This window comes from Osmia bicornis, unplaced genomic scaffold (genome assembly GCF_907164935.1).
Source record: "Osmia bicornis bicornis unplaced genomic scaffold, iOsmBic2.1, whole genome shotgun sequence".
NCBI lineage: Eukaryota > Metazoa > Arthropoda > Insecta > Hymenoptera > Megachilidae > Osmia > Osmia bicornis.
The window spans coordinates 10,448-22,716 of record NW_025791268.1 but is presented as its reverse complement, the minus strand read 5'-3'; the positions used below and the strand labels follow the sequence as shown (position 1 = coordinate 22,716).

At 38.9% G+C, this 12,269-nt stretch overlaps 1 protein-coding gene across 1 annotated transcript; it reads right to left on the bottom strand.

Moving 5' to 3' along the window:
* Positions 1-6,372: 6,372 nt before the first annotated feature.
* Positions 6,373-11,200, bottom strand: LOC114881751. The gene is made up of 2 exons (XM_046289675.1): positions 11,172-11,200; positions 6,373-8,275 (listed from the first exon to the last, which is right to left on the bottom strand). Exon 2 carries the CDS (start codon positions 8,233-8,235, stop codon positions 6,373-6,375), a length of 1,863 nt encoding a protein of 620 aa, XP_046145631.1. The 5' UTR covers positions 8,236-8,275; positions 11,172-11,200.
* Positions 11,201-12,269: the final 1,069 nt, after the last annotated feature.

Genomic DNA, 12,269 nt, shown 5'->3' with positions numbered 1-12,269 from the left:
ATACTGTTATTAAATGTATATTACATATCAAATGTAGATATAGTAATAACGATACTGCCATTATATGTACATTGATCGGTGGGAAGGGATCATTATATTACATCATATCTAATGGAGATATAGTAATAATGATATTGTTATTAAATGTACATTGGTCTGTGGGAATAAATCAGTATATTACATTACGCCTAATGTAGATATATTAATAATGTTATTGTTATTAAATGTATATTACATATCAAATGTAGATATAGTAATAACGATACTGCGATTATATGTGCATTGATCGGTGGGATGTGATCATTATATCACATTATATCTAATGTAGATATAGTAATAATGATACTGTTATTATATGTACATTGATCTGTGGGAAGGTATCAGTATATTACATTATACCTATTGTAGATATAGTAATAACGAAACTGTTATTATATGTACATTGATCTGTGGGAAGGTAGCAGTATATTACATTGTATCCAATGTAGATATAGTAATAATCATATTGTTATTAAACGTACATTAGTCTGTGGGATTAAATCAGTATATCAAATTTCATCTGATGTAGATATAGTAATAATGATACTGTTATTAAATGTATATTACATATCTAATGTAGATATAGTAATAACGAAACTGTTATTATACGTACGTTGATCTGTGGGAACAAATCAGTATATTACATCACATCTGATGTAGATATATTAATAATGATATTGTTATTAAATGTATATTACATATCAAATGTAGATATAGTAATAATGATACTGCCATTATATGTACGTTGATCGGTGGGAAGGGATCATTATATTACATTACATCTAAGTTAGATATAGTAATAATGATATTGTTATTAAATGTACATTTGTCTGTGGAATTAAATCAGTTTATTACATTTCATCTGATGTAGGTATAGTAATAATGATATTGTTATTAAATGTATATTACATTCCTAATGTAGATATAGTAATAACGATACTGTTATTATATGTACATTGATCTGTGGGAAGGTATCAGTATATTACATTACATCTGATGTAGATATATTAATAATGATATTGTTATTAAATGCTTATTACATATCAAAAGTATATAGAAATAACGATACTGCCACTATATGTACATTGATCGGTGCGATGTGATAACTGTATTACATTATATCTAATGTAGATACAGTAATAATGATATTGTTATTAAATGTACATTTGTCTGTGGGAATAAATCAGTATATTAAATTACATCTGATGTAGATATAGTAATAATGGTATTGTTATTAAATGTACATTGGTCTGTGGGATTAAAACAGTATATCAAATTTCATCTGATGTAGATATAGTAATAATGATATTGTTACCAAAAGTACATTGATATGTGCGAAGGCATCAGTATATTACATTATATCCAATGTAGATATAGTATAAATGATACTGTTATGCAATGTACATTGATCTATGAGAAGGAATCAGTATATTGCAGGAGATCTAATGCAGATATAGTAATAACGATACTGCCATTATATGTACATTGATCGGTGGGAAGGGATCATTTTATTACATTATATCTAATGTAGATATGGTCACAATGATATTGTTATTAAATGTACATTGGCCTGTGGGATTAAATCTATATATTAAATATCATCTGATGTAGATATAGTAATAACGGTATTGTTATTAAATGTACATTGGTCTGTGTGATTAAATCAGTATATTAAATTTCATCTGATGTAGATATAGTAATAATGATATTGTTGTTACGTTGCGCGTGCGACGGCGCAACGTAAAAAGGAGAATAAAGAGAAAAGGAAAGAAAGACTGCTGTTTCAACTAGAAAATTGAAAGGCAATTTCCTATACTTTTTACCCTATTCTGAGCGCGATGGCTGGTATCGCTGCCACCAGTCTCGAGCGGGTTAGCGCTCTCGACAAATTAAAAGACGAAAGATAATTATTAAGATGTTAGAATTTAGAATTTGAACTTTTTGATCTTTCGTTTGGGTTCGTTCAGCGCTTTAGGTCCCGTACGGGTCCCTCCTTGAATCTGTTTGTAAACGGTAGGCGTGTATAACTAAAAGAAACGTGTTTGGTGTGTTTGAAATAAATTTGAAACTAGTTAACTGGTAAAACTGATTTAATATCGAATTAGAACCAAGAATGTGAAATTTACAGAATTAATAATCAAGAATTAACGGATTTTAGAAGTCAGAAATTGAAGATGTTAAATTTTGTAACTCGTTACTGAATAATACCAGTTTATAAATATCGTTTAACAAGGGTAAAGATGACTTATAAAAGTAACAAAAACATAACGAAATGCACGCTCTGAGATTACACTTGAGGATTTTCGCTTTTATAACAATCGCGGGAGATGATTGTTGCGATCCCGTCTTCCCTTATTTTAATTTGAAATTTGGCGTATTTCCGCCGTGAGGATACACCCTAGCCAGAGATATTTTCGGCACCATCGAAAGGGCAGGACTAAGGTGCCCCCTTTTATAGAATATAAAATGAATTATGAAAACGGAATCGTAACACAAGTTTTAGTTGTACGTATTTATCAAATACCTCAAACGTTGGAACGATCTGACCGGAGGAATTCTCGGAACCCAAGAAAGGCTGGGCAGATCGCCCGTTTTGCCAATAAATAACGGTAAACGTGCCAGTAAACGGATCGACTTACCGAAACGCTGTTTGATATAATACAAGATAACAAATTGCTTGTAGTGATCTTAATGCTCGCTGGATATTCTGCAACACCAAAGAACGGTAAGGATCGTGAACACTGCACTTGTCGCGGCGATAATGAATTAAGCGAACGAGTACGTCGACGAGAGACAAACGAATACGAACGGAAAGATTATGTAAATATTTTATTACCCGAAATGAAGCTAATACGAATTATACGCGAGCAAACGATTTAAAATCGGAAAGAAAAGATAGAAAATTTAGGTAGAAGGAAGATTTTACGTGCGCGTCAATGAGTCCTTGTTAAGAATCGCACGATTTCAACTCGCACGGCACTCTGCCTCGCTACGCGGAGGACATTACCGCAGAGGAAAACTGTCGCGATTTCCGAACAACTTTGTCTCTCGGACACACGGGCTCAGGATCACGTACCTCGACGATTGATCGATCAAGAGTGTCGAAATTTGCGCGAGATTGACGGGCGAAGGGCCCGTCGCGCGATCATCGTCCTTGGAGGGGACGGATTGACGAATCGTGGCACGTGCTCGGAAGTGTCGCGCGCCCGGTGATTGGTTAAGACGCGCGAGCTAGACGAAGATTCCTCATCCCCTTTCTTTGGTGTTCCTTTTTCTTTCTAACACGTCGCCATGATAGTTTTAACGGTTTCCTAGAAACTACGCAGTATTTCCTTCAAATGTATTATTGGTAATTTACAGCTATTGCTTTAATTTGAATATCCAAATGTTGAACTGTTAGATGATACTATTAATTTGACCAAAACACGAATGATCTTGAAATCGAGATATATAATTTAACAATTGAAACCGTTATCCATTTATTTTCCCTTAGCAGGATCAGAATTATTTATCTTTCCTGATTTATAATAAGATCTCATCAGCGTAAAAGCGGACGATGCATTTACGATGATCGCAATGCCGATTATGCATTCATTTACAATCTTTCGCATAACTATTTCGGTGGAATCGACATTTCGTTAGCAATGAATTTAAACATTTCTACCAGAACATTCCTTTGTTCAAAATTTGTCGTTGTCGCTGGGTAGTTCTTAGAATTTCGAATACAATGATGTTTATTGCTTCGAACGACCCTTGATTTTCGAACGGTGGTCGAACGTTCGCGACGTTAGGCTTTGTAAAGGTTCTCATTTATTTTAGTCTCGTCGTTTAAATTCATATTCATCCATCCATTCTTTTCACGCTATCATTCGGTCAGGTAATAATGATCCTGATCTGACCGGCTGACGCTTTGTGCAAATGAGAGGGAAAGAGTTTCCTCGACAAGAAAGTTATTACGGTTTTCCCGTTTCTGCGCAGTTACCAAGGGAAATTCCCGGAATGCGAAGCACTGGATAACTGCGTAGCGCTGGTGTTGTGTTAACGGCTCTCTCTCTCTCTTACGAGCTAACGCGAGTTTTTGTGCGTTACCCGATTGTAAACTGTCTTATATATCTATGGTTGGCGACGATAGTTTCAAGGAGGGTCACGTAAACTATTGTAAAGAAGGAAACAGAAATAACCTTTCCTCGTGTACCTCGCATGAGAAATTCTCGGAACCCAAGGGCTTGACAAGATACACGATTCCAGGGTAGAATAGAATAAAGAAGAGAAAGCAATAGAAGAAGTCAAAAATAGAAAAGAATTAAACTCAAACTCTTCCTTGCACACCCCTGCATGGGAAATCCTCGGAACCTCGAAAGGCTTGTCAAGGATGTACAAGGTAGAGGAGGAATGAAAAGATTGGCGGAAAAGTGAAACACCCACCTCACGACCCTTACATGAGAAATCCTCGGAACCCCAAAGGGCTTGATAAGGGACGCAAGGCGGATAAATTTCAAAATTTCCGCCGGGGCGTAACATTGTTATTAAATGAATATTACATATCCAATGTAGATATAGTATAAGTGATACTGTTAGTCAATGTACATTGATCTGTGGGAGGTGATCACTATATTACATTATATCTAAAGAAGATATGGTAATAATGATATTGTTATTAAATGTACATTGGTATGTGGGAATAAATCAGTATATTACATAACATCTGATGTAGATATAGTAATAATGATATTGATATTAAATGTATATTACATATCCAATGTAGGTATAGTATAAATGATACTGTGATTCAGTGTACATTGATCTGTGGGAAGGAATCAGTATATTGCGGTAGATCTAATGTAGATATAGTAATAACGATACTGTTATTAAGTGTTTATTACATATCTAATGTATATATAGTAATGACGATAATGTTACAGTCTGTGCATTGATTTGTGGGAAGTGATCAGTATATTACATTATATCTAATGAAGATATAGTAATAGTGATATTGTTATTATATGTACATTGATCTGTGGGATGGAATCAGTATATGAAAATGTATATTACATATCTAACGTAGATATAGTAATGACGATAGTAATTAATATAATTAAAAAAGTAATTCCAATTAAATATTGGAGTAATTAATATAATAATTAGTAATTAATATTGGATATACTTGTACTTTATTATTATTATTATTATTCATATGTTTTTTAATTTTTCCTCCTATCACCAATCCGGCTATAACAGATAAAATAAAACATACATTAATACATAGTAAAAAAATCAAATAAAACAAAAACGTGCAAGTAACTCACATCAAGCTCCTCGCGGAACAATTGCCGCAAATCGAATGCGGCGTCCGCCCATATCTTTTCAGCGTTCCGTCGCCTCTCCGCCCGCTCCCGCCGAACATTTCGGAGGTCTTTCTTCCTTACAAATCCTAAACTCCTTAAGGTAGCGGCTGTTAACAAAAACGAATTAAAAATAAATAAAATTTACGCGCTAAAAGTAATTATTGAAAAAACTACTTACGCTGAGAGGCGATGAACGCCTGCAGAGCAAGGAATTGGTTGTTTGTGAAGTTCATTTTGAATAACGAAAACGCTGCGCTGATACGCTTATAAAGCAAACAGGGGAAACATCTCCCTCCATTTCTAACAATGAAAACCGCCAACACAATCTGAGATTAATCTGCCGGATATCTTACATGTTGTAACAACTCGGAATCGGCATGAAATTAAGGCATGAATACGGCACGGTACCATCGTCCCACTCAAAACCGTGATGATTTTGCGTCAACCATTTTATTTGTCTTAATTCTGCTTTCGACAATTTTTTCTTAGCAAATGGTGGCGCAAAGATGAAACATTGTACACGATTCCCATTCTGGAAGATAGCAAGTTCCTTTACGAAAAACTCGTTCGTATCGCTTTTGAAGCCTTGAATGTCCACGAATGTTGGTACTATTACGCCGCAACTCAGGAAGGCAATTAAACTTACACAGTGTCACTTCCACACGCGTTCGTTTATTTAGTTAATAGTTGAATTTTGGATAATGGTTCGAATCTCGCACAAAGAACTAACTGTTAAGCGATCGTGACCCTTTCAGTGCTGTCGCCTGGCGCAGAATGCCTGCCCGGGTGTGGTTTTTTTTCTATTATCTAAATATGTTGCGCAGTTATATTCGCGAAGAAGCAGCCCAGTCGTCGGATTCTTATGTTTCCCTCTGTCATCAATTTCTGGGCTGCCGTACCGTGGGAATAGAGTGTTATCTCTGCTAGTCAGGATAGCAGAGGTTCTCGCCTAACACCCCCTTCCTTATTTTTGATTTTACTTGTGAAATCAAATAGGAGGCACGGTGAAGGACACGCGATGTTTCTTTCGCCGCGAAGGTTGTGATAATTTATTTTCTTCCGGTGGTAGAGGAGTGGGTTGGAGATTGCAAGTTTCTGGTGCGTTCGCTGTGTATACTACAGATTGGGGCGCTGACCCGTAGTGGTTGGTCCCGTTTGAATTGATATTAAGACAGTTATTGCGTGTACAGGGTTTAAATAGACAAAATATTAAACGCCATAATTTTAATTTCGAAAATATGTACAATCCTATTATTATGCCTAAGGCTCCTATTAGTGTTTGTAAGATCATCCAGGTGCTTTCGTTCCTGGAGATGCTACGTGTGTGTGTTGAAATCGAATGTGCCTCAGAGATGATTTGGTCGAGTGATTTAGATGCCAATTTCAAGTCGTTGTTAGTTACTAATTCTTTTCGTAGTTCTGGTACGCGTGCATAAGCTTTAACGGTGTCGTCTAATTTCGGTATTGTAATATTAGCGAGGCCTAATTGTAATTGCAATTCGTTGTGATTATTTATAGTTTCGCTAGAATATAATGTTACGGATGCAGTATGTCCGATACAGCTTGCTTTGATTTTAATTTTGTTTACTCCGTTAAGATGGTGTGAGATGACGCGGTTAGAATCCTTGCATGAAACGTGGAAAGAAATTAGATAGTAAGATGCGGAGATCCATTCTTGATTCGAGTATAGTTGTATCCAAATGGGGTTTGTATGTGTAATCATTTTGGCTGGGCAATCTTTATGGTCTGCTGGTAAGTTATGTAAGGCACGTTTTATGCATGGATTTGTTAATTCTGTGGAGAGCGAAGGTGAGTGTCGGGCACAGATTCGGAGGTCGGAAATTTCTATACAATGATCTATGTCTCGATCGCTGATTATAGAGTAGCTGCGAGAATCTCTTTCAACTAAAATATATTGTTCTTGGGTGTGTAGTAGATAAATGTAATCTTCGGTTATATGTGGGAGTGGTATCATGGAGTACAAGGCGTAAATTTCTTCTTCTACGATGGGGATTTTTAACTCAAAGCAGAGCTTGTATGAATTTAACACAAAAACGTTAACTTTAGCGATTCGTAAAAATTTATAAGCAAATTCATTTGTGTTAGAGAACATCATACGGCTAGAGCCATATTTTTGCTCGATGGTTCGTAAAATTTCGCTTAGTTGATCAGGTTCTAGTAACAAAGGATCGATTTTTCCTTGTTCTCCATTAACTACAATTGATCGCAGGTTTTCAATTAATTCGTTATGTTCGGTGATTATTTCGCTTAATTCTAGTAATAGTTCGAGTGTATTCGTGCGTTCATATATTCGCTCTATGTTCGCGTTGGTATAATTGTTGATTTTGTTCACGTATGTTGTAATTTTATCTTCAAATATATCGTTGTTTTTCAGAATACTTCGGACAATTGTGGTTTCGTTTTGAATAAGGACGCTCAAACGCTTATTGTCTGTGTACAGCTTATCTATCTCGGAGTTATAATACTGGGCGTCCTTTTGGCTAAGGGTGCCGAATAAAATATTAGCTAGGTCACCGATTGGATTTAACCAACCGCGTTTCACGCGCTTACGTTCTACCTTCTTATATCCTAGACTGGTTAGTAAAGTGTTTTTATGATTAAAACTACGTTGGAAGCGATTCGACATGTGTCCGTAGAGTGATGGCGAGAATCCATTACCTTCTGTGTGGATTGGGTGATTCAATGCTTCACGGATTGTCGTTTCGACCGCTTTGATGTCTCGGAGATCCACGAAGACCAGTGTTCTCCATTCGTGGTGGTAGAGTCTCGTAGTTCCCATCGGGTCGAAGTAGATGTTTGGAAGGTTCGTGAGTTTCTCGATCTCGGCCATCCCTTCGGCGAACGCTCCTTTCCATAGGAGAAAACTTAATCTAAAATAGATGAAAGATTAGCATATTTAAGTCTGTTAAGATGGATTAATGTATCTTTGCCATTTATATTAAGTAAGGCGTTCAAGTCTCCATGGAGGTGTTTGACTTGATATGGCCCAAGATAAGGTTTCGTTAGTGCTGCAAGGCGGTTTCTGTTTTGGTTCTTTACCCATACCCAGTCTCCTGGTTCAAGTGATAACGGTTTAATCGTTTTGTCAAACCGTTTCTTGGTTCGTTCCTTGCTTGCAATAATTGCTTCAGCAGCTTGCTTATGCATTCGTTGTAGTTGTACTCGCATTTGTTCTACCAAATCCAAGTAGGTAGCTTCCGGTTCTTCTTCCAATTGATTCATGAGGGGTGGGTCTTTGCCAAACGTAAGTGAGTAAGGTGTAACTCCCGTTGATGAATGGGTAGTTGAGTTGTATGTGAATACGGCTCCTTGCAGGTACCTGCTCCAATGTTCGTTGCAGCGTTCTTCTCGAGAGAGTTGGGTCTTCAGGAAGTCTTTAATAACTGCGTGAGCGCGTTCAAGCGAGCCATTAGACTCTGGTCTAAAAGCTGTAGTGTGTTGGAGGTCGAATCCAAGCATGTCGGCTAGATTTTCCATGAGATTACTGGTAAAATTGGTTCCTAGATCCGTCAGTACTGCTTTAGGAGTGCCATAGCGTAGAATCCAAGTGTTCAGTAAAGCTTCCGCTACCGTTTCGGTTTTCTGGTCCGCCAAGGGTTTGGCTTCGAGGTATTTTGCTAACTGGTCTTGCATGGTTAATATGTATTTCATACCTTTGGAGTCCGGCTCCAACGGTCCAACGATGTCAATCGCGATCTTATCGTTGAAAGCCATTGGCGTATCAGTGATTCGTAAAGGCATCTTGGTTGGGTTTCGAACGATTTTGTTCTCCTGGCAGATTAAGCATTCAGATATGTACTTACTTACATCTCGATGTAAACCTATCCATGTGTAACTTCTCTGTATAGCCGCTATGGTTTTACGGGTGCCAGCGTGTCCTCCAAGCATAGTGTCATGCGCTTGTCTGATTATTTCAAGCTTTTCCGCTTCCGTCTCCGGCGTCCTCAGATCTTTCGTTAGCAAAGTCACGCGGAGTGACGGATCTTGAAAAAAATTAATAATTAGATCTTGTATTTGTCTTGCCTTACCTGGCAACAGGCACAACAGTCCGGCATAATCGACAGTGATGCGTTCTATTTCCTGTGCAATTATCGTGTCTCTAATTGCCTCGAAACTAGCTTGTAGGTTTTCCATAGTAAACTCTGGCCAAGTTACTACGAAGGAATGTTGTTCGTTAAACTGCACGTTTGGTTGACCCAGGTAGAATTCGACCATTACGCTGTCGTCATCTACTTCTTCTGAGAACACAATGTGTTTTCTGAGTGGTCTTCTCGCAGATTTTACTACGAGGACGACGTCGTTGTGGTGATCTATGGGGTTACGGCTGAGTGCGTCAGCATTCGTATTCAGACACCCTTTCTTGTATTTAATTTCATAATCATACTCCATCAGAAATACCCGCCAGCGTTCTTGCATAGCCCCTGGCTGTTTGCTTTTGTCCATGTAGGGAATTGGCTGGTGGTCTGTCAAAATAGTAAACTTCCTTCCATACAGATAGGGTCTAAAGTGTCTCACACTCCAGACTATGGCTAACGTTTCCTTATCTTTGGTGGAGTATTTTACTTCGGCTTTATTGAAGGTGCGACTGGCAAAACTTACTGGTCTTTCTTTCCCGTTTTCATCCTTTTGCGCCAGTACAGCTCCAATACCGTCTCCGGATGCATCGACTGCTAGAATAAATTCCCTTTTAAAGTCTGGGTACATTAGCACTTTATCACTCACCAATAACGCCTTTAATTTCTCGTATGCCTTTTGATGGACCTCGGTCCACTCAAATTTCACATCTTTTTTCAGCAGTGAATTCAGCGGTTTCGCGATCTGAGAGAACCTGTCGATAAAGCGTTTATAATAATTAGCTAAACCGAGGAACTCTCTTACCTTTTTAGTCGAATTTGGCACTGGGAATTCTTCGACAGATTTCAGAGTTTCTGGATTGGGTTTCACCCCATCTGGGGTGATTACATGCCCCAAGAATTTTAGCCTTTCACTGAGGAACTCGCATTTGTCCGGCTGCAATTTCAAACCAACTTCGCGAAGTCGATTTAGTAAGGTTTTCAGTCGTTCTCGATGTTCTTCGGCGCTTTTTCCCCAAATCACTATATCATCCACAAAGACCAAGCAAATCTTGCCTTTCAGACCTCGCAAAGCCTGGTTCATCATCCTTTGGAATGTGGCAGGGGCATTCTTCAAGCCGAAAGGCATCCGGTTGAACTCGTAATGCCCATCATATGTTGAGAACGCTGTTTTCGGTCGATCCTCGGTCTTCATCGCGATCTGGTGAAATCCAGAGGCCAGATCGAAGGACGAAAAGTATTTTGCGTTCCCCAACTGGTCGAGTATCTCGACAATGTTTGGCATCGGGTAAGCGTCTTGAACTGTTTTTGCGTTTAAGCCTCGGAAGTCTATTACTATCCTCCACTTCTTCTTACCACTGGCATCAGCCCCTTTTGGGACTACCCAGATCGGCGAGTTATACGGAGATGTGGATTCTCGCAAGATCCCTTTCTCCTTCATGTCTGCGACTTGCCGATCAATTTCGTCTTGGTGGTGAGGTGGGTACCTGTACTGTTTAGAATTGATCGGAACTTCATCTAATGTAGGTATCGAATGCTCAACAAGTTTCGTTACCGGCAGTGAGTCCCCTGGGAGTGAGAACACATCCTCGAATTGCCTCAAAATCTCCCAGATCTCTTCTCGTTCTGTATTATCTATTATATGATCTAAACGGACGTTTTCTTTCAATTTGGTTAATCGCTCTTGACTTACCGTTAGGTTGAATACGCGGTGAATGGTGTGGGTTAGCTCAATAGTTTTACGTTTGACGTTGATCTTCGCCTCCTCCTTTTCAAGGAACGGCATACCTAGCAGTCCATCGACTTCCAGCGGGAATTCGTTCTTGACGACTGCCAGTTCGTGTTGCTTTCCTCCTAATTCCAAGAGAGCTGCGTATTTTGTGTTCACTTTACCATTGGTTACTCCCGCAAACTCGTTAGGTTTCACTTTCCATGGCATATGAGCGCGTTGAACTAAACCACCTTTAATCAAATTGAGCGATGCACCGGTGTCGATTAGAAATCGTCCGGTAATTTGTCTTCCGTCTGCGTCGGTTCCGACTCGGATGTTGACTTGCAGCTGACTTCGTGTTGGTCCGATTCTATATATTTGATGTCTGGAGGTTTTTGATCGCGGTCCCTTTGAAAATTTCTACAATTACTTGAGTAGTGACCCTGCTTGTTGCACTTGAAGCAGGTAGGGACAGCTGTCCCGGAGGATTTCTTATCGCTCTGTCGTTGACCGTCGTATCTAGGTCGCGATGCGTCACCGCTACGTTTCTCTATACCACGAGGTCGACTCTTATCTCCCAGATGCACATACTTGGACAACTCCTGACACAGTTCTTCTTCTCTCTCTTCCTCGTAGGCTATGCTTTGTGCAAGCTTTAACGTCCCCGGCCTGGCTTGGCGGACCGATGTTCTCCATGGTTGTGACAAATTGCGTATAAAAATAGCCAGTCCAGCCTCTTCTTCTGCTCTGACTAATATTCTTTTCTCTTCTGGCGTGAACTCCTTGTTGTTATTGATGACCCTGGTAATATCTTGATGGATTTTATTAAAATGTTTGACGTAGTCTTTCACCTTCCGGTTACCCTGCCGCAAGTGGTTCCGTTCATTTATGAGCAGTTCCTTTGAACGTCTTTCACCGAATTCTTCCATAACTGCGTCGCACAGTTCGTCTACATCTCTGAACTTAGGCGATTTCCTAAGAACTTTTCAGCGTCCCCCTTCATTTTATGAATAATGAGGTGGTGGAGAAACATCTCCTTATTTCTTGCGACGCTCAACCCTGCTTTTATACCCTGAATCC